At 35.0% G+C, this 27964-nt stretch overlaps 2 protein-coding genes, 1 long non-coding RNA gene and 1 pseudogene across 5 annotated transcripts; 2 read left to right on the top strand and 2 right to left on the bottom strand.

The window, feature by feature from the left end:
• Positions 1–955: 955 nt before the first annotated feature.
• Positions 956–6758, bottom strand: LOC128675778 (myogenesis-regulating glycosidase-like). The gene is made up of 9 exons (XM_053755443.1): positions 6653–6758; positions 5812–5943; positions 5291–5497; positions 4550–5210; positions 4165–4357; positions 3369–3478; positions 2806–3079; positions 1868–2024; positions 956–1551 (listed from the first exon to the last, which is right to left on the bottom strand). Exons 1-9 carry the CDS (start codon positions 6675–6677, stop codon positions 1277–1279), a joined length of 2034 nt encoding a protein of 677 aa, XP_053611418.1. The 5' UTR covers positions 6678–6758; the 3' UTR covers positions 956–1276.
• Positions 6759–9101: 2343 nt separating this feature from the next.
• LOC128675782 (myogenesis-regulating glycosidase-like) lies at positions 9102–14567 on the bottom strand. 2 transcript variants are annotated; one of them, XM_053755449.1, is made up of 9 exons: positions 14480–14567; positions 14103–14207; positions 13762–13926; positions 12718–13378; positions 12291–12483; positions 10974–11083; positions 10309–10564; positions 9977–10133; positions 9102–9682 (listed from the first exon to the last, which is right to left on the bottom strand). In XM_053755449.1, exons 1-9 carry the CDS (start codon positions 14505–14507, stop codon positions 9495–9497), a joined length of 1863 nt encoding a protein of 620 aa, XP_053611424.1. In that variant the 5' UTR covers positions 14508–14567; the 3' UTR covers positions 9102–9494. The 2 variants fall into 2 exon arrangements, with proteins under 2 accessions (XP_053611424.1, XP_053611425.1); XM_053755450.1 differs by having other exon boundaries at positions 14103–14201; positions 14480–14551.
• A 2370-nt stretch (positions 14568–16937) lies between these two features.
• Positions 16938–17707, top strand: LOC135309692 (uncharacterized). 2 transcript variants are annotated; one of them, XR_010370089.1, is made up of 3 exons: positions 16938–17025; positions 17298–17402; positions 17579–17707. It is a non-coding gene; the product is annotated as an uncharacterized LOC135309692 (long non-coding RNA). The 2 variants fall into 2 exon arrangements; XR_010370090.1 differs by having other exon boundaries at positions 16954–17025; positions 17304–17402.
• Positions 17708–22302: 4595 nt separating this feature from the next.
• Positions 22303–24803, top strand: LOC128676081 (myogenesis-regulating glycosidase-like; annotated as a pseudogene).
• Positions 24804–27964: the final 3161 nt, after the last annotated feature.

Genomic DNA, 27964 nt, shown 5'->3' on the forward strand with positions numbered 1-27964 from the left:
GCGCAATAATTGGGTTGACGAAATGCCGACAAAAGTTCAAATACAGGAAAAAGGGATGTAGATGATACCAAATTTACTAAATTTTACATAAATACGAGCCGACCAAAACCTAAGGACTGTCACTAAGAGATCTAAGATCCCAAGGATACATTTATATTTTTACATTTTACGCGTATATCCGTTAAAGCTGGTCTCCATAGGACAAGTACAATTATGCAAATACCTAAGTACCTAATTCCACTTTCTGTAGATGCAATTTTCGAAGCAGTTGTACAACGAATTATGTGGTGAATTTGTTTTCCCAAATCATACTCAATTCTATTCTAAACATACCTACTCAAATCACTCTACTTTATTCTAACAAATGCAACAATTCTACTTATCTATTTCATTCTCTGTTCAATATAAGCTGCGGAGCCAACGACACATTTGTTTCTAATTATTACAACAATTAAGACATCAAGCCAGGATACTGATTGATATTAGCGTAATTGTACTGCGTTTCCCAACAGTTGAATGATATTAACAGAAGACTAATAACATGCTATATCCTCAGTCATTTAGCTTATATTTACTTCGCGGAAACTTGCCTTTGCTTTGCTACCTGCTATTCGGCACGGAAAAATATATCATTTAAATTTCAGGTTGGATTGTGATTTTTCGAGAAGGGTAGCCATAATTCATGTTCAGGTTTTTATACACAATTTCTTGAATAGGGATTTTTTTCTCAGAATTTTGTATGCTCATAAGCCGTTTACGAATTCACTGAATCAAAGTAGGATTTACGCGACATTGATTGAAGTATTTTTCTATCCTCATTTCTCCATTCGCTTTCAGAGTTTTTACAGTATTTTCACCCGCTATCATTAGATCACAATATTTGTCAGTTTCGCTGATGTTAATCAATTTCGTTTATTGTATTTGTTCTAGAATATAAGGTAAGTGAAAACAATGATTTTACGATTATTTTCAATTTAATTAAAGCAAAAGTCAAACATAGTTCACGTCAAAAGTACAATCTAGGTATCCTTATTAATCTAATCCTAAAATTCATATCTTATTTTATGACCTATCAACTAATTTTCAATGCTGTAAATTTCAAATTGATTACTTTAGGTAGTATTTGGCCGTGATCAAAATATTAATTTATTTAATATGAAACGGTAAGTAATTAGAAAGTGTGAAAAATTAGAAGTACCTATTTAAATTCTTGTTTTAATCAATGGTGTGGAAATATTTCAAAAATTCGACCAACTTAGAATATGACAAGTAATATTTAATTATTTATTATATTAGCAATAAGCCCCAAAAGTACCAGGACTGTAGCAGCGCTAAAGAGGTTTGCGGAATCCGGTTCAGATGCAGATTCCCTCACGAAGAACGGCAACACATCTAGAGGAGCTGGGTGTCCGCGGATCCATATTGGGCCCTCATGTACTTTCTCAGGGTCCCCTCCCTCAAACCATGTACCGGCGGGCAGGTAGATGTCTCTGGATCTTACACCCTCTTGGAGGACTGGAGCCACAAGGATTGATTCGCCGAGGAGATATTCTGCGAGGAACAATTAATAATCAAAAAAGATCTATGACAATGATCCCTTATTAAGAAATAATTGTCGATTTTTGAATACATTATATATTATTGAATATATTTTATTGATTTATGGGATTGGAATGTTGACGAACACTAAGATTTATTAGAGCTGATTTTCTTCAAAAAGTAAATGGTGTGTCTGTGTACTTTATTGGGATTATACTAAAAATAAGTGTCTATCAAATTTCTTTACCCTTTTTTTGTTAATAGATTCTGTTATTCTCCACTAACGATGTCGCTTGCATATTGGATATCAGCTGCGTGTGTATCTTACCGTCCCAGATAACGAGCGCCTCTGGATCCAGCGGGGCGATCCACCACAGCGGCGCATTGACAGGAGAGCCATTTTCCACTGACGCCTGCATCGCCTCGTAGATGTGGTCAGCGTATTGGGCGTGCAGTTCAGTGTACTTTTTGCTTATTTCCACAGTCTGAAATTTAAATTTATACCCTGTTATTTATAAAAAAGATAAAGCTTAAATTGAAGCTAAAATATGTAGTCTCTCTTTTTGTCAATGCCAATGCGATAGTGACAAAACATACTTTAGCTGAAAGTAGGTATGCTTTATCGTTCTTGTACTTGAATAAAAATAAATTCATTTATTTCAAACAACAAAAGATCATCACCTATGATAATAGGTACACGCGTGTAAAGCAAGGGAATAACAAATACCTGTCATCGATTATCGCATTTTACTATGATATAACACAATCATCATCATCAATGATGTCCTTCTAAACAGGAAATACATTCAATTGTATTGCAGATAGTACGTACACATAATTTGCATTATGCGGTGTCAATTAAAACAATCAGTGCGGACATTCTGGAACTGCACTTCGAAATTTGCATATAATGATATCAAGGATGTCTGTCATCACAATATGGTAATAAGATAATTACAACGTCGCTTGATTTGACTAATTAGGACACACCTTGTTTAATCATTTAAGGTCACCTCAAAAGCTTTTCTTTTATTATCTGGCAAAATTATTACTATAATTAACTACTCAAAAAAATTGCCAAAGAAATTGCTTTTAGAAAGAACGAATAAATACATACTAGATACACAAAAATTACTGTAAAATAAATATTTCCATGAAAATGTCGTTGAAAATGGGATTTCTGATTATTTTTTTTGCCTAAATACAGATAATGAGAATACGCTGAGAATTATAATAATATAATATTTTGCTTTGCTTATTACTCACCTCATTATCAAAATTCCAAGGCACGAAAGAATACTGCATCGCCGGCAAGAAAGTATTTGCTTGTACCCATCTGATGAATAGTTCCTTAGTCGGCAAGTCTGATTGGTCGTGGTCCAAGTTGAAGCCGTTCCCACCGATCATGTCTGGCAAGACTAAGGTGTAACCGTTTAGGTTCATTTCTAGGGTCGTTGTGATTATGGTTGCGAGACCGTTGTTTAAACCCCAGATTGAATCTCGATCGACCATGCGCACGAAGACTGGGAGATCTTGAGTTCTGAAATTCAATTGGTTAGTTGTATTGTTGGGACAGTCTTAGACAGACTGAAGAACTGAAGAGTGGAAAACGTATTTTTAACGAAGTACATTTTTTTCGCCATGGCAACATCAAATAGAATGTTTAAGATTGGGTTGATAAACGCCCAGTGTTGCCAGCCCAGAGGATACACAGCCCTCTTTTATTTTGTACTCTTTAGCGGAAGACTGTATTTTTTTACAAATAATAGAATAAGAGGAGTTATAATCGATTTTTTCTGATGACATGTTGAATAAAAGTAAAATATTACCTGAATCCAGTTCGAACTTCAATCATATCTCCGAATCTTGCGCATGTCCTAACATACGACTGCGTTATGTGGTGTGGCTGACGGTCTATGTCACCTCTCTGGACTGATATCTAAGGCATAATTAGAAAATAAAATTATTTATCGTAAGCACGATGAGTTATGCTAATTGAAAATATTATGAGGTAGGTGGTACGCATTGTCCTAAGAATATCAAATTTTTTAAACGAACGCTGGGCCAGTAAAATTTTAATGACCATTAAAATGCAAATTTATTTATTTTTTATTAAAACTTTATAACAGTGTTCACACTAAAGCAATGTTTTATATTCTCGTGAATTAAAAGACCATGTAGGCCAAGTTTTTTAATAGCCTGGTTTATGTGTCCTGGGCTGGGCAAAGATCTCCCCTTTTAACAACGAACAAGACAGCGGGATGATTTCAGCCAAGACAAGACGACAAGTTTCAGCGTGGTTGGCAACAAATGGCTTAAGATAGAGATCTTTGGATGTAGGTAAGTAACAGTTTTTAAAAAAATCTTGATCTTGTTCTAAAAAGACTTCTATGAAATAGAATTACACATTTAGTTGATATAGTACCTACGTATTACATTATGTAACAATGTATGTGACATTCCACGAGTTACGCTTACGCTTATTTCTGTAATTATTATATTTTTGAGTAGTAGATCAAAAATAAGAACACATACGAAATTCGTTCATTATGGTAACTTTACCCGTGGAACGTCACAAATATGATGTGTGTTAATAAAATTAGTATTATTTTAAAAGTTAGTTACCTGAGGGGCATAATAGCTTTCACCCGCGTCAAATTTGAAGCTGTCAATGCCGTACAAATCAGTCAGGTTCTTGACTCTCTCATACCACCACTCTGCTGCGGCAGGGTTGGTGAAGTCGATGTAGGACGCGACTGAGCCGTTGTTGTTCCACCAGGAGGTGTCTGGGCTGCCTGACTCGTCGAGTACGAGGTAGCTGTATATTGTGTAGTTTCATGTTACAATAGTCTTGCTATTTTGTAAAAACGTATAGGTACATCTTTTTCAGTTATGATTGAATTTATATATTTGTTTATTATCTATGTTCAAAATGAATAAGGTAATTAGTTTCTAGTCTGAATGTAGAAATCATACACAAGTTAACCATTAATAAATACAAATAACTTACCCACTATCTAATGCATTTGAATACCACGGCTCGCAGTTTCTATTTATGAAAGGATGAATCCAGAGTGTCACACGGTAACTAAGAGATTTAAGTTCTTGCACCAAGTTCGCAAAATTAGGAAACTTGCCCACATCAACATTGAGTGAACCGTAGCAAGTTTCCCATTGATCGTCAATTTCAAATTGCGAATTGTTGAATCCTCGATGTAAGATTTCGTGTGCAAATTCCAAGAGATTAGTTTCGTTAATATCTCTCGAATATTGGGCCCAAGTTGACCAAATCGGATGTTGAATCATTCTGTAATCCGGCACACCTGTTGGTTTGCCTAAATAATTTTCCACCGCATGCTTATGCGCTTTCTTAACATCAGGTAATATCCAGAAGTCGTATGATAACTCTGTATGGTTTCTTTGTGGGGAGTAAGGTTCGGCGACTTGAGCTCCGAGACAAATGTGATTGGCCAAGATATTGCTGTAGTCCACGAAAAGTGGCACTTGTGGATGGACGAAGATGTATTCCCCAGCAGAGTTGAGCCAATATCTTTCCATGATGGCTCCGTTATCATCTTCTTTAGTGATGAGAGGAGAGTAGACTTGGGAAGCGTATTGGATTGGGTACACTTGATCAATTTGCATAGGGCCAGCGTACCAGTGCTTTGCACCTAAAATATGAAAAATGATTAAGAATTTAAAAAAAACTTATACCGAAGTTTAAGCATTTTTTTCAGCAGTGTCCTCTTACCAAAAGATAAACAGTCTTCAAGCCTCATTTGACTAGGCGCGTCCCACTTAATTTTAATCCCTCTTGCGTTTTCAGCCTCATTGTACACCGTATTGAGAAGGAGTGTTGCAGCTCCCATCGTCACTAAAACTCCGTCATCGACGTCTTCAGTTGTAAAGGTAGACACGAGAGTTCGGCCAATGAAGCCTAGTTCCGTAGATTCATCTCCTAATGAAAAAAAATAGCATAACTATCTAGAGGAAAGTAGTTTGATATCGTATTTTAACAAAGAATTTTGACGCCGCATTTGTTGTCTCAAAGGAACTCCCCGACTTTTAGTTGGCATTTTTCCAGCGCTATGGTAACTTTAGTATGTAAACACATATTAAAAAATACATTGTCATAAATAAGTCGCCTAGATATCACAAATTTAAGTGTTTTGTTTTTTGTCATTCGACTAAGGGAATAAAAAGATACTATCTTTCAATGCATGTCATGATCAGTCATTATAACATGGAGATATATCAAGATAGAGGCTTTACCGTCGATAAGCGTGAGTTGAAATCCGCCTGTCAACTTTGGCTCCAGGGACAGAGTGACGTCTCCAACCCTGACATGATGTTCTTCTTGACGAGCTGGCACACCTAGCGCCCGCGCGCTTAATGAGAGGAATGCTGCAGAAGGGGAAATAATGAAAGAAGGAAATAAGGGGAAAATTCCTCAGAGTTTAATCCTTTGATTAAAGTTTTAGTTAAGAGAGAGCGCTCAATTGAAGGCCTAATATACTATGATTTCTTTGGTTTGGTCTACATCAGGCGTCATCTACTTACACTAGTTGATATTTTAAAGACGAAGTTCGAAGTTCGAAGACGAAACTTCTCAACTGATTTCCAAAATTCTGTGTGAGTGGGAAGCTACACTATTCCCGAAAGACAGAATATGTTTTATTACATTATTCTCTCGAAATGTATAGCTTGTTTGAAATAAATCTTTTCATTTTATGAAAAACTAAGTCGTATTAATGCATTGCGCTAATCCCTTAACTGTTTTTTGAATTTTGCGAAAATAACACAATTTTAAAAATACAAGATATTTAGTTTGAGTTATGCTGCGATTTTTTGACCAGGATGTAGATAAGATTAAATAAATAAGAGTAATTTTCTTAGGTCCTCGTTAATTAATTCCTACATAATGCAGCTTTCTCTTTAGTCGTCGTAAATAAGGTCAAGATTCGTCAACCTTGATCTCATGTGTATTATTTATTACATAAGTTACTTATCATACTTATGTATATACATATATATGAGTGTTTTCGTTTTTGTATTTTACAACTTCGAAAACTGTTCTAATCACTGATTTATCCACAAGAGAAAACAAACTTACCTAATAAATACACTAGTGGAGCCATCACTATTCACTCACTAAGTTAAACTGGGAATCTCGTGACGCCTTCAAGAATCTCAATATCTTATCAGATTATCAGTATCGATTGCCCATGCTCTTCAAATCTCGGTTAGGTATGAACTTTATTGTGTGTTTATGCACATTTTGCTATATTCTCCATTGCATATAATATTTTTTGTATTACGAATGTTTATAGAACAATAAAGCTTAATTTTTGTTAGAATGGGATTTCATGACTCATACCTAGCCATTTTATTTTTGTTTTTAATTATTTTATCTAGAAAATAAAAATATTTGATAACAATACAATGTTTTTTATTTCTTGTTTATACAGGGTGGTGGTGGTTTGGCGCCATTTTGTTTAGGCGATAAATATGATAGTCATTGCATGAAATTTACTTTGTGTAGACACGGCAAATTTATTATGGAGCGTTTTATGACGGAACAAGGCATATTTAATTTTTAAAACATTTTACGAAACTTCGAAAAGAATGTTCCGGTCGTTTAATTTCGAGAAACGGTTACATTGATTGGCCCCCAAGATCGCCTGATTTAACCGCTACTGAGACGTGTTCATGCTAAAAGGCCAATGAATCTATAGCAATTAAAACAAAATATTCGAGACACCATCACTGAGATAGCGCAGGAAATGTATGAAAATGTGATAAAAAACGCGTTTTAAAGACATTGTTTTCCATATACTTGATATATTTCATGGAATAAGATAACAGAACTAAAGTGTATACCTGTTATTCGGCGACCCTGTACTTTGGATATATTGAGAGACTACTATTACTATTTATAGACATATTTGACAGAAAAGACTATATTTGATAAATTACTTTAAGAATCTTCATCTAGGTTTACAAAAACTAACTAAAAGATTTGTTACAAACTTTATTTTCGCTCAATGCCAACTTTCCACTGCCACAATTAATAAGGTACGGCAAATTTTACAAAAGTTTCCCGATGAAAAGTTTGGACAAAGTCCACATTTTCTGTTCTCGTTTAGTAACTGTATGTTGTTCAGATTGTATGGGACTCATTTTGACACAGATATGATTTATTAATCTCTCACACTTGTATTTTTATCTATATCCATGTATGCTCATATCTCATATCTAAAGTCTGTATGTATGCTCATATATATGAAAATGCTATTGGAACACGAAGAGGTAGTGAAGTAATATTAGGTACCTACTTTTATGTAGGCCTTTCGTCGACTTAAAGACTTTGTAGCTCCAAACGGGATAATTACATTGATTAAGATTAAGATTACATTTCTTTTATTATTTCAGAGAGCCATATTTTTTAAAATGATGAATACAAGTGAGTTCCGAATTTCTACTTCACAGTTCACTTCATTGCTTTAACTGAAATGGTTCCTCATATATGTAAAAAATGATTTCGATAGATAATTTATTAAATATATTATTTTCACATTCAAAGCGGTGGCAAAAGTGCTTGTGTGTGTGGCTTGGGCCCCGCCCTAGAATAGAATCACTACGTATTCTCCCGCGGTTCGTAGGAGGTGAGCATCTAGAAAACCATAATAATAAGAATTTCGAAGAAGAAATGGCCTCTGGCTAGTAGAATTTTGTAAATCACAGTGTAATCTTCAAAATTGTACGGTTTTTTAACATTGGTGTCTCGGCGTCTGATCTCAGCCTTGAACGCAACCGGGAAAATGGGAGCTTGAATGTACAAAGGATCTTGTGGATAAATCAAGTGTGTATATATATATATATATATATATATTACTCTGTAATACTACTACTACTAGTAGACTACGTAGTCAAAAACGACGGGGTTGTGTTCACGCGCGACAGCGTAATACAAGTCTAGATTTCAGTAGTTATTATTTCACAGATCATCATCAGTGCTTACAAAAACTATCAGGCGCAAAAAGTCAAATAAATTATTATTTCCAACTGCTCTTCGCTTGTGTAGATGGCTATACACTGTTTTGCTGTTGACTCACTAGTCAACGACGACACTCATAGAGCTAAAAGGATCGCAATACCTAGGTACATGGCATTCATTTCAGTAGGACTCTTAGTTACCAGAAAACAAACTACTTACTTGAAGTTTTATCTTATCTGCTACATAAGTACATTGTACATAGTACTTAAACTAAAGTTATAAAATATCAATCAATGATGACTCTTTGTGGTAATCTGACATGAATTAAAATCACAGAGTAAGTACGGTTGACTATACGACTTATGCCCTTTGATTATAGAGTCAGCACTTATCCCTTGCTATTAAGATATACGTGTAAACAATATTACTAGTAATGTAGTAATGTAATGTTAGTGTATACCTCACTAGGTTCATGCATAGGTAGAATTTTGCAACCAATTCAGTTGAAATTTTGAATGCACGATTAATTTGACATGACATGGCGTCAAAGAAATCAAACAATATATTTCATAATAAATGATTTATTTACAGTAGTATATTTCCCATAGTGTATGCCTAAATGAGTTAGTACGGTAGTCACGTTACGTACTCGTATGTCATCCTCCCCACCCTACTTCACTTTAGAAGAGCCGCATTGCTGAATCGGGCTCGCTCAGTTGATTCAGATATGTCGCAGCGTGCAGACTTGTATCTAATTTTTTGGGTTGTTATTATATAAAATGTTGTAGTTGAACGAATTGAAGTTGTAACGTACTGATATGCCCTGAGGTGGTATTCAAATGTACTTTATAAAATGACGAATTTGACTAGGCTATTTTATATCGTAGCAGAGAAGATGACGTTATTTTACTTATTTTGGCATAAACTACAAATAGGAACGAGTTTTAATAACAAATGTTCAGTTCTCAAGCGTGAAATAAGGTAGAGTATCAAGAGGCGCGGGGTAGTCGTTCAGCCACAAAGGTCCTTGGTGCAGTTCGCCAGAGACTCCGTCGCGCCATGTACCTTTAGGTAGGTAGATATTACGGGAGACCGCGCCTTCCTCTACCACAGGCGCCGCCAGAATCTTCTCTCCGAGGAGGAATTCTGGTAAATAGATTAATCAATTTATTTGTTGCCGACTAGAGAAAATGTTTAAACATCACAGTTTTTTAACTATACCAGACAAGCTGGTGCCTCTAATTCCGCCTGCGGTAGCCAGTGTTTGATCCCAGTATAACATAGATCGGTCATTAAACTATTAAAATATCATCACACTAGGGACAGGCTAACGGATAGAAGAGTCCAGTACTGTTATTTCAAAATAAGTCAGTCGACAAAAACATTCAATCTTGGGTTAGAAATGAAAAGCTTTGAAAAACAATAACATATTATCCTTACCATCCCAGACCGCCAAAGCCACGGGATCAGTGGGGTCAATCCACCAGATGGGCGGGTTGACCGGGGTTCCGTCCCGGACAGAAGCCTCCATAGCAGCTATGATGTCGTCTGTGTATGCCGCGTGCAGTTTCACGTAGCGAAGGCAGATCTCTACTGCCTGAAATAGAGAGTAGTATTCAAATTTGTAATATGAAATAATGGTAATCTTGAAACAAATATAGACTGGGTGACTTATTTAGGTGTAAATTATTTCGGAAAAACTACCGCGAGGTGCAAGTTTTCATTTTTTTATTCAGGCAATCGTAATAAAAACATAACGATAATCAAGTTACCTCATCATCATGATCCCAGGGTACGAAGGAGAATTGCAGCGACGGCATAAAGACGTTAGCCTGAGCCCACCTGACGAATAACTCCTTGCTGGGTTTTGCGTTATAGCCGTTACCGCCAATCATGTCGGGCAAAACCAAAGTGTAACCGTTTAGGTTCATCTGGAGAAGGGTGGTGATTAATGTATAGAGGCCGTTGTCCCAATCCCACAGGGTATCTTTGTCTACCATTCGGATGAAGATCGGTAGGTCCTGGGTCCTGGAAGCGAAAATATAGATAGTACACAACGAGTAGATGCCGACGCGAATGCATGAACATTGCGTAGTTTGTTTAAGAGTGCCTCCAGCAGTTTTATGGAATCCGCCAAGTTCGGGGAACTTTTCCACAATAGTGTGTAGCCGGCATTATAAATACAGCGCAGAATTACTTATTTATACCTTATGGGGTAGATACAGCCAAGAGTTGTGAAACTCGGCCACGTTTAGCTGCAAGTTATTCATTTCTCCAGCCACCACTACTCCTTAAAATTTTCACGATAAATGCCATCTAAAGGCTGTTAATTCTCTTGTGATGTCCCTGGTATTGCAGTCGTTCCTGGTCATCGGTGACCATTTACAATCTGGTCATCCATTACACAGACTATTCAAACACATTATACTATAGTTACCTCATTCCGGAGCGGACCTCAATCATATTTCCGAACTCAGCCACAAGTCTCAGGTAGTCCTCGACTATATTCCCGGGATGAAGGTCAATGTCCCCATTTTGTACTGGTATCTGGAAATAAGTACATAGTATATTTCATATATCAAGATACACTTTTTACCCATAGATTCTCCCACGTGAGTTTCTTATGGGAAATGTAATTTTCCCAAGAATGAGTTCTTGTCTAAATGTATGAGAAATTTCAAGAAGATTGGGTGAGTACATAAACCATGAAGGCAACACACAAACTTACTTTTGCATTTATAACACTACTAAGTAGTTGAAATTAAAATATAGTTGGGATTGCTTGGCATTCTAACCTAGGTGTTATTTTAATTTACAAAAATGTCCGCTAAATTTGAAAAGATGTTGAAAAAATAAGTTGTTTCGCACTCAGTCCATTACGATTTATTATTGTTACACCTTACGTTTACTTACTGAAAAGTAAAAGAAGAAAGCGAAAGCAGTCAACGCAACGGTAAAATTGTTATCTCTATTGTGCTTTTAGCAAAATATTGGGCTGTATTTTTTTTGTAGGAGACTATTTTCCAGTCTTGGCATTATTTAAGTACGAAGATGATTTTCATTTCAGCACAAAAATATTCCAAAAACGTCGGAAAGGCAAATTAAAGAGTAGGTCCCAATTATCTGCATTCATTCTATTCATTAATGAAAGACGACCAAATTTATCTATCTTAGTAAAATTTCGTCCATCTTAAGCAAAGTTTATTGAACTTCTTGAACGTTTATACCTAAACTATTTGAAGTAAGTTGTCTTATTATCCTATGGAGAAAACAAGTAGGTATTAACTTTTTAAGTCATTGTATCGAAATAGTTCCTGCATGCAATATATAGCCCGTATAATAGAGATTAATAATATTTAAATCGGTCTAATATTTACTTCGAAAATACTTTTAATATACTGGCTGTTACCAGCAACTTCGCCTAGCTTATGTTTGACCTTGAGTATAAAAATCTAAACTTTTCAATTTAGTCGTGTAAGCGGACGACTTTCGCATTTGTAATATTAGAAAGTAATACGGTATGGTGCAAAATATGCCATAGATTTACAACACTGTGGAGACATCATGATAGTGGAAAGATACCGCATGTTTCAGCTCGTAATTCATGGGAAAATCTAGGGAAACAGGTAAATCTGGTAGGAGGAAAACTTCTTGGCTGATGATCTAAAAGAAAGGTTTCATTCGAGTATCTGATCGCTCTTCCGAGTTGAAGCTTCAAAATGATGGTCGTATCAAGACAAGATATGCCGTATACCTGAGGTGACCAGCTAGATTCACCAGCGTCGAACTTCAAGCTGTCAATGCCGTAGGTGTCCACCAGACTGCGCAGTCTGTCCCTGAACCAGGCTCCTGCCGCAGGTTTGGTAAAGTCGATGTAAGATGCTACGGACCCGTTGTTATTCCACCACGACGTGTCTGCGCCGCCTTCTTCGTTAAGTACTAAGTACCTGTCAAGTGATGATATAATATTAATAAAAATAATGCCATTTAATGTGTTTATGTCATTTAATATGTATTATAGATACTTGGGAGAACAGGAGAATTTTTGATGGACATGGACATAGTGGTGGGCAGGGCAATAAATAAATAGTAGCTACAATATGGGCAAAACGGGCGGCGCAAATTTACACTATCAATAAAAGGCAGTATGTAACATGTTGGTAATTTATTTTACTACTTACCCATTATTCAAAGCTTCAGAGTACCAAGGTTCACAGTTCTTATTAATGAATGGATGCACCCATATGGTGACCCTGAATCCTAGATCTTTCAAGTCTTGCACCAGTTTTTTCATATCAGGGAATTTATCCTCTTGCACGGTCAAAGAGCCATAGCATATCTCCCACAAATCATCAATATCAAACTGAGCATTCGGAAAGCCACTGTCTGCGATTTCTTTGGCGAATTCCAAGACGTTTTCCTGGTCAATTTCTCTGGAGTACCTAGCCCAGGTAGACCAGACAGGTAATTCAATCATTCTGCGGTCAGGAATACCAGTAGGTTTTCCTAAATAAGTGTCTACTGCATGTTGGTGAGCTGTTTTAGGATCGTCGAAGAACCAGAAATCGTATTTAAGATTATTGTGCTCTCTTTTGGAGGAGTATGGAGCGGCCACTTCTGCGATAAAGCATACGTGGTTGTCTAGGATATTGTGATAGTCGACAAACAGAGGCGTTTCAGGATAGATGTAGATGTAATGACCGGCGGAGTTGAGCCAATATTTTTCGGAGACAGCAGCATTATCTTCCTCTTTAGAAACCATGGAATATTTGTTCAGTCTCCCGTTCTGGATGGGCCAGTATTGTTGCTTTTGTTGAGGGCCACCAAACCATTGTCTGTCCTCTGAAAGTTGTGTAATATTTTAATTAGATTCACTTGTCCAGATTGTCGATAAGAATGTAGGTACAAATCTTGCAAGTTAAATTGTATCTACTTCCGCACAGAGTTGAAAATCTTCCCAGATTTTGACTTAGGAATACCCATCTAACAATATCATCAGGACATCTCGACCGCTTATGTTGAGTTTGCAAGTTAGATCAAATGAAATGAAAAATATATATGACGACTTCCAAGCGCAACAGGTGCAAATAAGCGATGTAAGTAGCTTTTACTTCATGACTACTACAAAGACATTGATTTCTCAATGGTGATAAAATAGGAATGCGTAGCTAAAATACAAAATGGTTCACAAATATGGTTTTTACTGTCTATCAATAACAACTTACTGAAATCGAAGCAGTCTTCAAATACTACGTCAGGGGGTCCGTCCCACCTGATGGACAGTCTGTACCCACCACTGGCTTCGTCCCGACTCTCGCTCATCTCGAAGGTCACTTTGTCCTTAGGGACCCCACGGCCTATAGTCCCGAGGACACTGGTGACACCATCAGCTGTAAAATATAGAGTACCTTTTAGAGTAGTTACCTAACTAAAGTAATTTTGAAAATGAAAAGAAAATGTATACTGTGATTACACCACAGTATACATTTTCTTTTCATTGCATTGGTGTTGCAGTCGTGCATAAGCTACGGTCGCACTTACTCAAAAAAAGAAACGCTTTACTCACTGATAACATTGAGAGTCCAATCGCCATTGTCATCTGCTTCAACGTGAAAGTCTCTAGTCTTCTGATCTTTAGGCACTGCACATGAGGCTATGCCTATGCCTATGCCTATAAGTAAATGATAATAAAAATAATGATTACCTTAATATATAAGTCAGTCAAATTACCTAAATTATGAAAACAAGAAAACGTTTAGTAAATATTTAAATAAAATGTCTATTCTTGTTTATAGTTCCTATTAAATTCTAGGATTTAGTTATTCAATATTTCAAACAGTTTATAATAAAGCAGTATATTAGTAAAATAATTGGATATTTTAAGGGTTTAAAATACACATATCAGTTAAACCATTTCTACTTGAGTAAAGAATATTTTTTTACCTAATAACACTAAAAACAACTTCATCATGGATCAACTTTGAGCCCACTGTTGTGGATTGCCGGAGATCCTATTTACTTATTTATTACAACTGTTATCTATACTGTGTTTTGAAATTCACATATGTGTGATCTTGCTAGGGTTCCGTACTTCTAATGAAAAAAGCGGAGCCCTCATTTCGTTATCCGTGTTTACGATGTTTGTCCGTGAAGACACTTTGAATTATCAGGCGAAGTATCAAGCTGAATATATATAACACTGCAGTTCGCGAATCAAGTGAGACCTGTAACAGTACATAGTAAAAAGTCACTTTTCGCTGTCTGTCTGTCCCTATGGTAGGTGTGCTTAGATTTTTTAAACAACGCAAATCATTTTGATGCTGTTTTTTAAAATAGAGTGATATATTTATTTTATCTATTAGAGTGATTCACGAGGCAGATTTAGATATGGTTCACAAATGAATACGAATTTATGAATATTTCATTTCATACGGAACCCTTGCCATCAAGTATTATTCACTAGTATCAGTTTGTTGAGTAGGTATAGGAAGCGTAATCTGATAATTTTGATGGGACTTAAGTAAGACAGCATCAGATCAGATCGCATAAGATTTCAATGACATAATATAATGTTAACAGAATTTCAAGAAGTGGGCCCGTATACCACACGTAGGTTTGTTTTTATCTTCTTTTATTTTACAAAAAATAAATAAATACAGTACGCATAGGAACATCGGATACAAACCACGTTTTTATTTTATTTGCGTAAAAATACATCTAAAACGTAGACACACATAGATCTTTACAACATTAAACATTTAAGACGCTTTCATAGAAGCTGAACTCGTAGACCTAATCTCCTGTGATTTAACGTGTCCCTTATGTAGTACAGAGTGACTTGTCATACATTCTTATGGGGCAAATACGAAATTGCGAAAAATAGACCCAGTTAGTAGACCTAGTTAATAGTAGACATAGTTCCTTAAAAATCAAATATATAACTTTAGGAAAATGTATAGAGTTGTTCAGCAGTAGCATGAACTGAGCCAATGTAGAAAATTTTACTGATTCAATTTTTAACGTTTGGACGAACGTGTGGACGCAATGATGTGCTACATGTTTTGGGTTTCATGGTAGTTCTGCAGTTCTTGGGTATATGGGGAACGAAGTGGGCCCGAATATTATCAACACCAGTGATGCTTAAACGATCCAAATTTTCGATGCACTTTTACGTCACGAAACCTATTGTAGATGTGTACATTTTCCTGTTCTCATTTAGTAACGGTATCTTGTTCAAATTGTATTGGACTCATTTTGACACATTGTGTCAAAATCGTTTAAGCATCGTTTAAGCATCACTGGTGTTGATAATATTCGGGCCCACTTCGTTCCCCATATACCCAAGAACTGCAGAACTACCATGAAACCCAAAACATGTAGCACATCATTGCGTCCACACGTTCGTCCAAACGTTAAAAATTGAATCAGTAAAATTTTCTACATTGGCTCAGTTCATGCTACTGCTGAACAACTCTATACATTTTCCTAAAGTTATATATTTGATTTTTAAGGAACTATGTCTACTATTAACTAGGTCTACTAACTGGGTCTATTTTTCGCAATTTCGTATTTGCCCCATAAGAATGTATGACAAGTCACTCTGTACTACATAAGGGACACGTTAAATCACAGGAGATTAGGTCTACGAGTTCAGCTTCTATGAAAGCGTCTTAAATGTTTAATGTTGTAAAGATCTATGTGTGTCTACGTTTTAGATGTATTTTTACGCAAATAAAATAAAAACGTGGTTTGTATCCGATGTTCCTATGCGTACTGTATTTATTTATTTTTTGTAAAATAAAAGAAGATAAAAACAAACCTACGTGTGGTATACGGGCCCACTTCTTGAAATTCTGTTAACATTATATTATGTCATTGAAATCTTATGCGATCTGATCTGATGCTGTCTTACTTAAGTCCCATCAAAATTATCAGATTACGCTTCCTATACCTACTCAACAAACTGATACTAGTGAATAATACTTGATGGCAAGGGTTCCGTATGAAATGAAATATTCATAAATTCGTATTCATTTGTGAACCATATCTAAATCTGCCTCGTGAATCACTCTAATAGATAAAATAAATATATCACTCTATTTTAAAAAACAGCATCAAAATGATTTGCGTTGTTTAAAAAATCTAAGCACACCTACCATAGGGACAGACAGACAGCGAAAAGTGACTTTTTACTATGTACTGTTACAGGTCTCACTTGATTCGCGAACTGCAGTGTTATATATATTCAGCTTGATACTTCGCCTGATAATTCAAAGTGTCTTCACGGACAAACATCGTAAACACGGATAACGAAATGAGGGCTCCGCTTTTTTCATTAGAAGTACGGAACCCTAGCAAGATCACACATATGTGAATTTCAAAACACAGTATAGATAACAGTTGTAATAAATAAGTAAATAGGATCTCCGGCAATCCACAACAGTGGGCTCAAAGTTGATCCATGATGAAGTTGTTTTTAGTGTTATTAGGTAAAAAAATATTCTTTACTCAAGTAGAAATGGTTTAACTGATATGTGTATTTTAAACCCTTAAAATATCCAATTATTTTACTAATATACTGCTTTATTATAAACTGTTTGAAATATTGAATAACTAAATCCTAGAATTTAATAGGAACTATAAACAAGAATAGACATTTTATTTAAATATTTACTAAACGTTTTCTTGTTTTCATAATTTAGGTAATTTGACTGACTTATATATTAAGGTAATCATTATTTTTATTATCATTTACTTATAGGCATAGGCATAGGCATAGCCTCATGTGCAGTGCCTAAAGATCAGAAGACTAGAGACTTTCACGTTGAAGCAGATGACAATGGCGATTGGACTCTCAATGTTATCAGTGAGTAAAGCGTTTCTTTTTTTGAGTAAGTGCGACCGTAGCTTATGCACGACTGCAACACCAATGCAATGAAAAGAAAATGTATACTGTGGTGTAATCACAGTATACATTTTCTTTTCATTTTCAAAATTACTTTAGTTAGGTAACTACTCTAAAAGGTACTCTATATTTTACAGCTGATGGTGTCACCAGTGTCCTCGGGACTATAGGCCGTGGGGTCCCTAAGGACAAAGTGACCTTCGAGATGAGCGAGAGTCGGGACGAAGCCAGTGGTGGGTACAGACTGTCCATCAGGTGGGACGGACAATCCAATACAATTTGAACGTAGGTATGATAGTAGGTATGATTACTAATTCTACGTAGGTATGATTTAATAATTCTCTCACACTTGTTATTATCTGTGCACATCCTTCCTGCCGTCTATAAAATATAAAATATATATATGCCGTAAATAGTCGTCGAGGGAAGAATCCCTCGACGACTATTTTCCGCAGTTAGGCCGCTGATTATTCTAGCCAACCCAGCTCTTTTAGGAAGCGGTGCACCGCCGATGGTGTAAGGCAGGCTTTGCTCATGGTCCTTGGATTTCCCAGGAAGACTTCTCTTGTTCATGCGATGCCATAATACTCCAATAGGAGGTGGCTTGCAGTTTCCTCAGCCTCCATGCACGCTCTACATAGTGGACTGTCTGTAAGATCTAGGGTGAAAAGGTGTGGATACCTTCGTGGTAGTGAGATCAAACGTCTTGAGTAACGACTGTCCCAAGTATTGTGCTTCCCCACCTTGTCGACATGTCTCAATGTCTCCTATATATGTGCACAGTCATAATATATGAAACACTTGGTTGGAGAGAATTGAGATAAATAACTCTTTCTATTTATTTTTTCTGTTCTGAAGGTGCCAAAGAATCCATGATTTAAAAACATTGAGGATAGCGGAAAAGCATTTGAAGTATTAATGTAATGATTTTCGGTTAAAATTATCTTTCAAGTATGTAGTTCATTTTTCACCCAAGACTCTCTCATCTCCAAATGTTCCCTATGCTTTCGTGGCTGGGACGTCCCGGAGACAATTATTCTATTCAAGGTGGTTTTTAAAATTAGTGAATTGTTCTAATATTGCATTTTTTGACAATGAAGCAATTAAGGCTACAAACATTTTATTATACAACCATTAACAGTGTTAATGAATGAATCGTTATCTTTTAAGGAAGGTTAGGGTCTAATGATGATTATACAGTTCATGAATGTTATTTTTAAAATCTACCTTTTCATCAGGAAAGTTAATACTAATTTCACATTTTCGGTGAGATTTTTAAGTGAGATTAATGGACTTCTAAGCTCTAAATAAATAGCCCGACTTTTTCTGTTCACCATTCATATTCATCAGTCCATTTGTACATGCCTAAGTCGCCAGATGATGGAGCTCAATGGCACATTGATTAGTGCAATAGATCACTGGGCAGTGATAGTATTGATTAAGACACTCTTCACACAGATTCTTTAATTTCAAAATTACCTAGAAACTAATTACTTACGCACAGTTTAACTACAACTCGTTCAAGTGTAAATGAAAAAATATATTGTGGTTTATACTTTATAATGGTTAAACAAAAAAGAATTTGATGTCATAATATGTGTAAAACACATAGTAATGTATCTCTATTTCATATCATTAAATAATTCAATGATATGAAGTTAAGCTAAGTTACTTAGCATCCACATTGATTCTCATGTGTCAAAGCATCTTTCTTTACTTAGGGCATCTGGTTAAACATACAAAACAAATAATTACTAGTTTTGTCGATGGAAACTCGAATTTATATCTAATTCACATTATTAATGTATTCATATAACTCACACCTGAAAGTGCTAACCTAAAATATATGTATATTATATAAAAAGACATTTGAACAAAAGTCCGCCTAAAACTTTTTAGTTACTAAACTTTTATCTGACAAAGTGTTGGAATTCATTCTTTGAATAGGAATTTTGTTGATTCCAATCCACTAGTGAATCTTGATAATAATCATATAATGTATAATTATTGTGTTCTTTTGAGCCACGTGACATGGAACTATAATTTGGGGCTTTTATATTGCCCTCAGCCATGAGAAAATATAAGTACAATGGTAAACTCGTACTATACAGAGATCTCTTTACGGTTATAATAAAAAAAATATTGTGTTCACGAGGTACCTGAGTTCGTAGCGAACAACTAGTAGTCTGTAGTAGTATTTAGTAGTAGACAAAGGCTGTGACGCCGTGTAAGCTTAAAATGTAATAAATCAAATAAAATTTTGAAGATTTGGCCTGACGTCGAACCTTTTTTGGAAATGCCATAGTTTCCTATCAGCTGCCAAGATGACCCTTGGATACCTCATTCGACATCCACGAGAGAATACTTATAAACTACTTAGTTTATACTTAGCGAACAGGGAACAGGCGAACACACCAAGGACTAATACTAAAAAAATAAAGTACTTCATGCATACCAACATATACCAAGTTAACAAATAAGCCTTGAAGAGAAGTCAGTGTTATTGGCCGAGTAACAAAATCCATGAATAATTCATGCAAAACGGTTGAATATTTGAAGAACGATTCACTTTGCAAACGGAATCATGGAACTAAACCGTTCCATGATTCCGTTTGCAAAGTACCGCAATATTTCTGCTCAAGTAACATTTGAGGTTGAAAAACTATTTTGATTCAGTTGTCGATGCAAACCAGTCTCAACACGATTTAGTTACTTGACATCGCAAACCGAGTTCCATCTGAAAAGGATTCAAACAGGAAATATCGTATAAATTTTAATTGTGTATTTTTTAATCTAGACGTAAAAACGCGGATGTTTTGTAAGTTTAACGTCTCTGTCTGTGTCATCATAGCTCCTAAACGGATGAAACGATTTTCGTTTAGTTTTTTTATAATAATAATAATATATATTTTCATATATAATTTTATCCCGAGTGTTCTTGGACATGTTTCATAAAAATTGGTTCAGCCGTTCAAAAGTTGTAAATGAAATGAATATTGAAATTTGGAGATTTTTAATTTGTCTAACAAGTAAACTTGTTATTGAAGCGGAGCGTATTCCAACGTAAGCTAAAGGGTGTTGTGAAAAGTATTAAAAACATTGAATAGGTTCACTCATTTCACTTTTCATTATTTGAATAAAAACATATCACAAAATATAAAGTATTGACATATTTCTGACCGTAATAGGTGAAAATGTTCAAAGAAGATTAAGATTTAGAAGTGGTATTGAATTTCTCTTTCTTACTTCTGAGCAATTTATTTCGGAAAAAAAGTAACAAAGCGTATCATAAGCTTGAAGCTTATGATACGCTTTGTTACTTTTTTTCCTCCATTATGCACGGTCTTCGGCATTTCTAGTTCTCAGACCATTGAAGATTAATGAAATATTTGTAAGTTAATATCATGTAAACCAAAATCTATATCTGACAAAAATTTGATGTTTCACATATAAAATAATAATTAAATGTGATCCAAAAGTCAATGTTATGGGCAGTCGACGTAGAGCAGAAAATTCATTTTGTATTTCCGATCGAAGGATATATATAATAATAGGAAGGATATATATAATATCCTAAGTGTTTCTGCATTTTATGAAATGATTTTGTAAAACCGCAATCCATTTTTTGACAAATATAAAAACCATCGAGACAAACTTTGCCACGAGTTTACCGAAGAAACTAACAACCTATATAGAATCAATATAAGTAATTAATAATTCTGCTAGCCTTATTCTTAGGTACCTGTCAATATGGCCAAACAGTGTCTGTTGCAAATTGATGCTTATAGAGCTATAGATGAATTTAATTGTTTAAGGACACTGGCTCTTGTAATCTATCAAATTTACATTGTCTCAGTTCATGCTACTGCCGAACGAGTTCTTGATTTTATATGGAACTACTGGTCTATTGTCCACAATTTCGTATTTGCCCCATACGAAAAGTAGAAAAATAAATATAAAAGTCACTCTTAGGGACCACATAGGGGACACGTTAAATCTCAGGACATTAGCTCTACGAGTTCATCTTCTACGAAAGCCTCTTAAATGTTTAATGTTGTAAAGATCAATGTGTGTCTACGTTTTAGACGTATTTTTAATCAAAGAAAATAAAAACATGCTTTATATCTGTTATTTCTATACGTACTGTAGATAAAAAAAAATAAAAACAAAGTGCGTGTGACGTATGTTTACAGACATGACGACGAATGTTTACAGAATTTCAAGAAGTGGGCCCCCACTTCTTGAAATTCTGTAAACATTATTATGTCATAGAAATCTTATGCGATCTTATGATTAAGTCATCGAAATCTTATGATTAACCCGTCAAAGTTATCAGATTAGGTATTCTATTATTCTTTGCTTCCTGTTATTCCTACTCTAAAACCTGATACTTGCGAATAATACTTGCGCACCAAGGGTTCCGTACGAAATGAACTATTCATAAATTGGTATTTATTTGTGAACTATATCTAAACCTGCCTCAAAAATCAGAGTGATTCAAAAACCCGTATTTAAATCCGTTGCGTAGTTTTTAAAATCTAAGCATACCTACATAGGGACAGACAGACAGCGAAAGGCAATTGTTTTATATTATTTACTAATATAGTTCTCACTTGGTTCACGGACTGCCGTGTTTTATATATTCAGCTTGAAACTTCGCCTCATATTATGATCTTCACGGACAAATATCGTAAATACGGACAACGAAATGAGGGCTCCGCTTTTTTCATTGGACGTACGGAACGTTAGCAAGATCACATATACTCGTATGTGAATTTTAAAAACACAGTACAGATAACAGTTGTAATAATTAAATAGGATCTCAGGCAATCCACAACAGTGGGCTCAAAGTTGATCCAAGATGAAGTTGTTTTTAGTGTTATTAGGTAAAAAAATATTCTTTACTCAAGTAGAAATGATTTAACTGATATGTGTATCAATACATATAATAAAATTGAAGAAAGGTCAAATTTGTACATTGGATATTTTTTCAAATTTCTTCATGGAATATACTTAGTTACTGTTATAGATGACGAAAATATAGTTTTGACGAAAATATATAGGAAATTTTTGTCTGTCTGTCTGTCTGTCTGTCTGTCTGTCTGTCTGAACGCGCATCACTCGAAATCTACTGGACCGATTTGCTTGAAATTTGGTATGTAGGTACCTTATATACCGGGTTAACATCATAGATAGATTTCATCCCGGTAAATGGTTAGGTTTCCGTAGGATAATTGAAAAACTAATTATGAATCAAAAATGCCTCATAATCCCGGGTTAACATGTTATAGATATTTCATCCCGGAAAATGAGGAGGTTCCTGTAGGAAAATTAGATACATTTCATCCCGGTAAATGGTCAAGTTTCCGTAGGATAATTGAAAAACTAATTATATATGAATCAAAAATGCCTCAGAATCTCGGGTTAACATCTTATAGACATTTCATCCTGGAAAATGAGTAGGGTCCTGTAGGAAAATTAGATACATTTCATCCCGGTAAATGGTTAGGTTCCCGTAGGATAATTGAAAAATAATTATGAATCAAAAATTCCTCGGAATCCCGGGTTAATATCTTCTAGACATTTCATCCCGGAAAATGAGGGGGGTCCTGTAGGAAAATTAAAATAACAATACACGGAGTCGATTTACTTTAAATTTTTGTAGAAAGGTGTAAACAGAATATAAACAAATTGTTTTTATTGATCATAAAAGTCTGATATAGATATAATGGGCGCAGTATGTATCAATATATCAATATAAAACTCTCCCGGGAAGCTGAAATTTGGCGTGTAGGAGAGCATTAAGAGAAGATTTTTGGAAATTCTACTCCGAAGGGAGTGAAAGGGGTGAAAAGCTGTGAATATAAAAGTTCTACACCGTTGAAGTTAGTTACTTGAAAATTTGGATTTTTGTTGTAACAACAAAGTTATATATACGTGTTTCAGATTTTTCTGAAAATTAACCCACTAGATGTCCTGGTGATTCCTAAGTCAAAATTTGGGAAGATTTTCAACTCTGTGCGGAAGTAGATAAAATTTAACTTGCAAGATTTGTACATTAAACGTTCTGATCGACAGCCTAGACAAGTGAACCTAAATAAAATCTTTAACCACCCTCAGAGGACAGACAATGGTTTGGTGGCCCTCAACAAAAGCAACAATACTGGCCCATCCAAAACAGGAGACTGAACAAATATTCCATGGTTTCTAAACAGGAAGACAATGCTGTTGTCTCCGAAAAATATTGGCTTAACTCCGCCGGTCATTACATCTACATCTATCCTGAAACGCCTCTATTTGTCGACTATCACAATATCCTAGACAACCACGTATGCTTTATCGCAGAAGTGGCCGCTCCATACTCCTCCAAAAGAGAGCACAATAATCTTAAATACGACTTCTGGTTCTTCGACGATCCTAAAACAGCTCACCAACATGCAGTAGCCACTTATTTAGGAAAACCTACTGGTATTCCTGACCGCAGAATGATTGAATTACCTGTCTGGTCTACCTAGGCTAGGTACTCCAGAGAAATTGACCAGGATAACGTCTTGGAATTCGCCAAAGAAATCGCAGACAGTGGCTTTCCGAATGCTCAGTTTGATATTGATGATTTGTGGGAGATATGCTATGGCTCTTTGACCGTGCAAGAGGATAAATTCCCTGATATGAAAAAACTGGTGCAAGACTTGAAAGATATAGGATTCAGGGTCACCATATGGGTGCATCCATTCATTAATAAGAACTGTGAACCTTGGTACTCTGAAGCTTTGAATAATGGGTAAGTAGTAAAAAATAAATTACCATCATGTTACATACTACTTTTATTGATAGTGTAAATGAGCGCCACTCGTTTTGCCTATATTGTAGCTATTATTTATTTATTTATTACCCTGCCCATGTCCAATAAAAATTCTCCTGTTCTCCCTTGGGAAAACAGGAGAATTTTACCTATAATACGAGTACATTAAATGACATAAAAACATTAAATGGCATTATTTTTATTAATATTATATAATCACTTGACAGGTACTTAGTGCTTAACGAAGAAGGCGGCGCAGACACGTCGTGGTGGAATAACAACGGGTCGATAGCATCTTACATCGACTTTACCAAACCTGCGGCAGGAGCCTGGTTCAGGGACAGACTGCGCAGTCTGGTGGACACCTACGGCATTGACAGCTTGAAGTTCGACGCTGGTGAATCTCAGGTATACGGTATATCTTGTTTTTATAGGCGAAGTTGCAGGTAACAGCCAGTATATTAAAAATATTTGCGAAGTAAATACTGGGCCTATTTAAATATTATTAATCTCTATATTGCACGCAGGAACTATTTCGATACGATGGTTTAAAAAGTTAAAACCTACTTGTTTTCTCCATAGGATAATAAGACAGACATTTTAATTTCAACTACTTAGTAGTGTTATAAATATACTACTGTAAATAAATCATTTATTATGAAATATATTGTTTGATTTTTCTTTCTTTACGACAATTTAATGGTGTATTTCTATAATGGTGTATAAATTCTACTTCCACGAACGAACGTAGACACATGTCTACATTGTGAGTAAAATAAAACCTTGTAAAATCATTTACATCGTTAGTTTATAAAAGCAAGTGACAAGCTTTGAATCTATAACCAAAGTCGTATAGTCACACATACTCTGTGATTTTAATTTAATATCATTAGACTACCACATGGAGTCATCATTGATTGATATTATAGTACTTCAGTTTAAGTATGTAGAATGTACTTAAATAGCAGATAAGATACAACTTCAAGTAGTCAGACATTACTACGGTCCTACTGAATTGATTGAAATGTATGTGTTCACGTATCTTCTGTGTAATTAACTCGACTTTACTTTTATTTTATATAGAAGAACAGCAACTACCTATATTATTAAAAATAACATTCAAAATGCTGTATTCAACTTAGGATGATAAATGTTTGACGAAGTAATGTATATTAATTACATTATTTCGTCAAAAATTTAGTTAAAACTAAGTCTATTGCTTGTTCTACCCCTGAAATTATAGAAGAAACTTCAGCCCTACGACACTAGTCAACGGCACAACAGTGTATTCTCTTCTACACAAGCGATAGGCAGTTGGAATAAAAACTTTTTGGACTTTATGCGCCTTTTACTTTGCGATAGACTTTGTAAGCACTGATGATGATTTAGCGCATAAAGTAACAAACAACATTTTTATTTCCAACTGCCTATCACATTCATCGTGTCAGGAGTAGAACAGGCAATTGACTTAGTTTTAACTGAATTTTTGACGAAGTGGTGTATATTTATCATCTTAAGTTGAATGTTTTTTAAATAATGTAGGTAGTTGCTGTTCTTCTATCATCAATCATCAATACATATAATAAAATTGAAGAAAGGTGAAATTTGTACATTAGATATAAAAAAAAATTCTTTATGGAATATACTTAGTTACTGATATAGATGACGAAAATATATAATTTAATTTTTGTCTGTCTATCTGTCTGTCATAACGCGCATCACTCGAAATCTTTTGGAACAATTTACTTGATTGGTATGTAGATACCTTATATACCGGGCTAATACCTTAGATACATTTCATCCCGGTAAATTCATTCAATTCGTACGGAACCCTTGGTGCGCATGTATCAGGTTGTACAGGAAGCAAAGAATAATAGAATACCTAATCTGATAACTTTGACGGGTTAATCATAAGAAGACTTAATCATAAGATCGCATAAGATTTCTATGACATAATAATGTTTACAGAATTTCACACACTTTCAGAATGTCACACGCACTTTGTTTTTATCTTTTTTGTTTACAGTACGTATAGAAACAACAGATACAAAGCATGTTTTTATTTACTTTGCTTAAAAATAGGTACGTCTAAAACGTGGACACATATTGATCTTTATAACATTAAACATTTAAGACGCTTTCATAGAAGATGAACTCGTAGAGCTAATGTCCTGAGATCGATGAACGTGTCCCTTATGTGGTCCCAAAGAATGACTTTTATATTAATTTGTTTACTTTTCGTGTGGGGGCAAATACGAAATTGCGGAAAATAGACCGCAGTTCCAAACAAAACCAAGGAGTTGTTCGGCAGTAGCATGGACTAAGCCAATATAAATTTGATAGATTACAAGAGGCAGTGTCTTTAAACAATTAAATTCATCTATGACTCTATAAATATCAATTTGCAATTGTTTCGCCATATTCCCTGAATATTAGGTTCCTATTAACAGGCACCGAAGAATAATAATAATTAAGGCTAGCAGAATTATTAATTAGATTGATCCACACTTATATTGATTCTATATAGGTTGTTAGTTTCTTCGGTAAATTTGTGGCAAAGTTTGTCTCGATGATTTTATTTTGATATTATATATATATCCTCATTCATTAAATTAACAAATGTATATATATATATATATATATATATATATATATATATATATATATATATATATATATATATGTATATACAAGACCTACGTCGTTAATTGACGTCCTTGGAGAAAAGGCTGCGGTGAAGTTTGTGGCGCCGCTTCTTATTCACCTGCGCTTTGGAACTCGGCAGTAGACTTAGTTGAAATATTTTTTTGACGTCAATAAGTGATGTATATTATCCTAAATTGAATAAAGAATTTTGAATTTGAGGCGTTATGAGTGTTAGCAAATTCACACACTACGAGAAAAAAAGAGATGACTTCTAGCCAAATACATGCGATATTCACGCTAAAAACCTTCAGCAAATGTTATCCAAACAATATGCTAAATTAAACACATTTTTGAAACTCATTTACATCCAACAAAGCAAAGAAAATATACAAATAAAAACTTATTTTGGTAATCTTCAAATCTTTGGAACAACTATGAGTTATTTTCGTTCAAAAATACAATATCGCATTGCAAATTGAAACAAAGATGGCGCAGCGAGAAGATATATAAAAAGAAAAGTAAAAAACACAAGACATCCGGTCTGTTCCTTAGAATCCAATTATTTTTCCAGTCTCAGCTGAGTTTTCTGCTCTCCAACTTGTAAATAAACTTGGAAAGTTATAGGGTATCTGACAAAGCATCTTAAGTACAGTCGGAAATACAAAATGCATTTTCTGCTCCAAGTCGACAGCCCATAACATTGAATTCTTGGTTGGATCACCTTAAATTATTATCTTATATGTGATGCAGCAAATCTTTGTCAGATTTTGGTTTGACATGATGTAATATATTAACTTACAAATATTTCAATAATCTTCAATGGTCTGAGAACTAGAAATGCCGAAGACCGTGCATAATGGAGGAGAAAAAGTAACAAAGCGTATCATAAGCTTGAATCGTGAAATAAATCGCTCAGAAGTAAGAGAGAGAAATTCAATACCTACTTCAAAATCTTAATCTTCTGCGGACATTTTCACCTATCACGAGCGAGAAATACGTAAATACTTTATATTTTGTGATATGTTTTTATTCAAATAATGAAATTAGTGAAAAGTATTAAATATTTTTAATACAT

The sequence above is a fragment of the Plodia interpunctella genome, chromosome 15 (genome assembly GCF_027563975.2).
Source record: "Plodia interpunctella isolate USDA-ARS_2022_Savannah chromosome 15, ilPloInte3.2, whole genome shotgun sequence".
In the NCBI taxonomy this organism is placed as follows: domain Eukaryota; kingdom Metazoa; phylum Arthropoda; class Insecta; order Lepidoptera; family Pyralidae; genus Plodia; species Plodia interpunctella.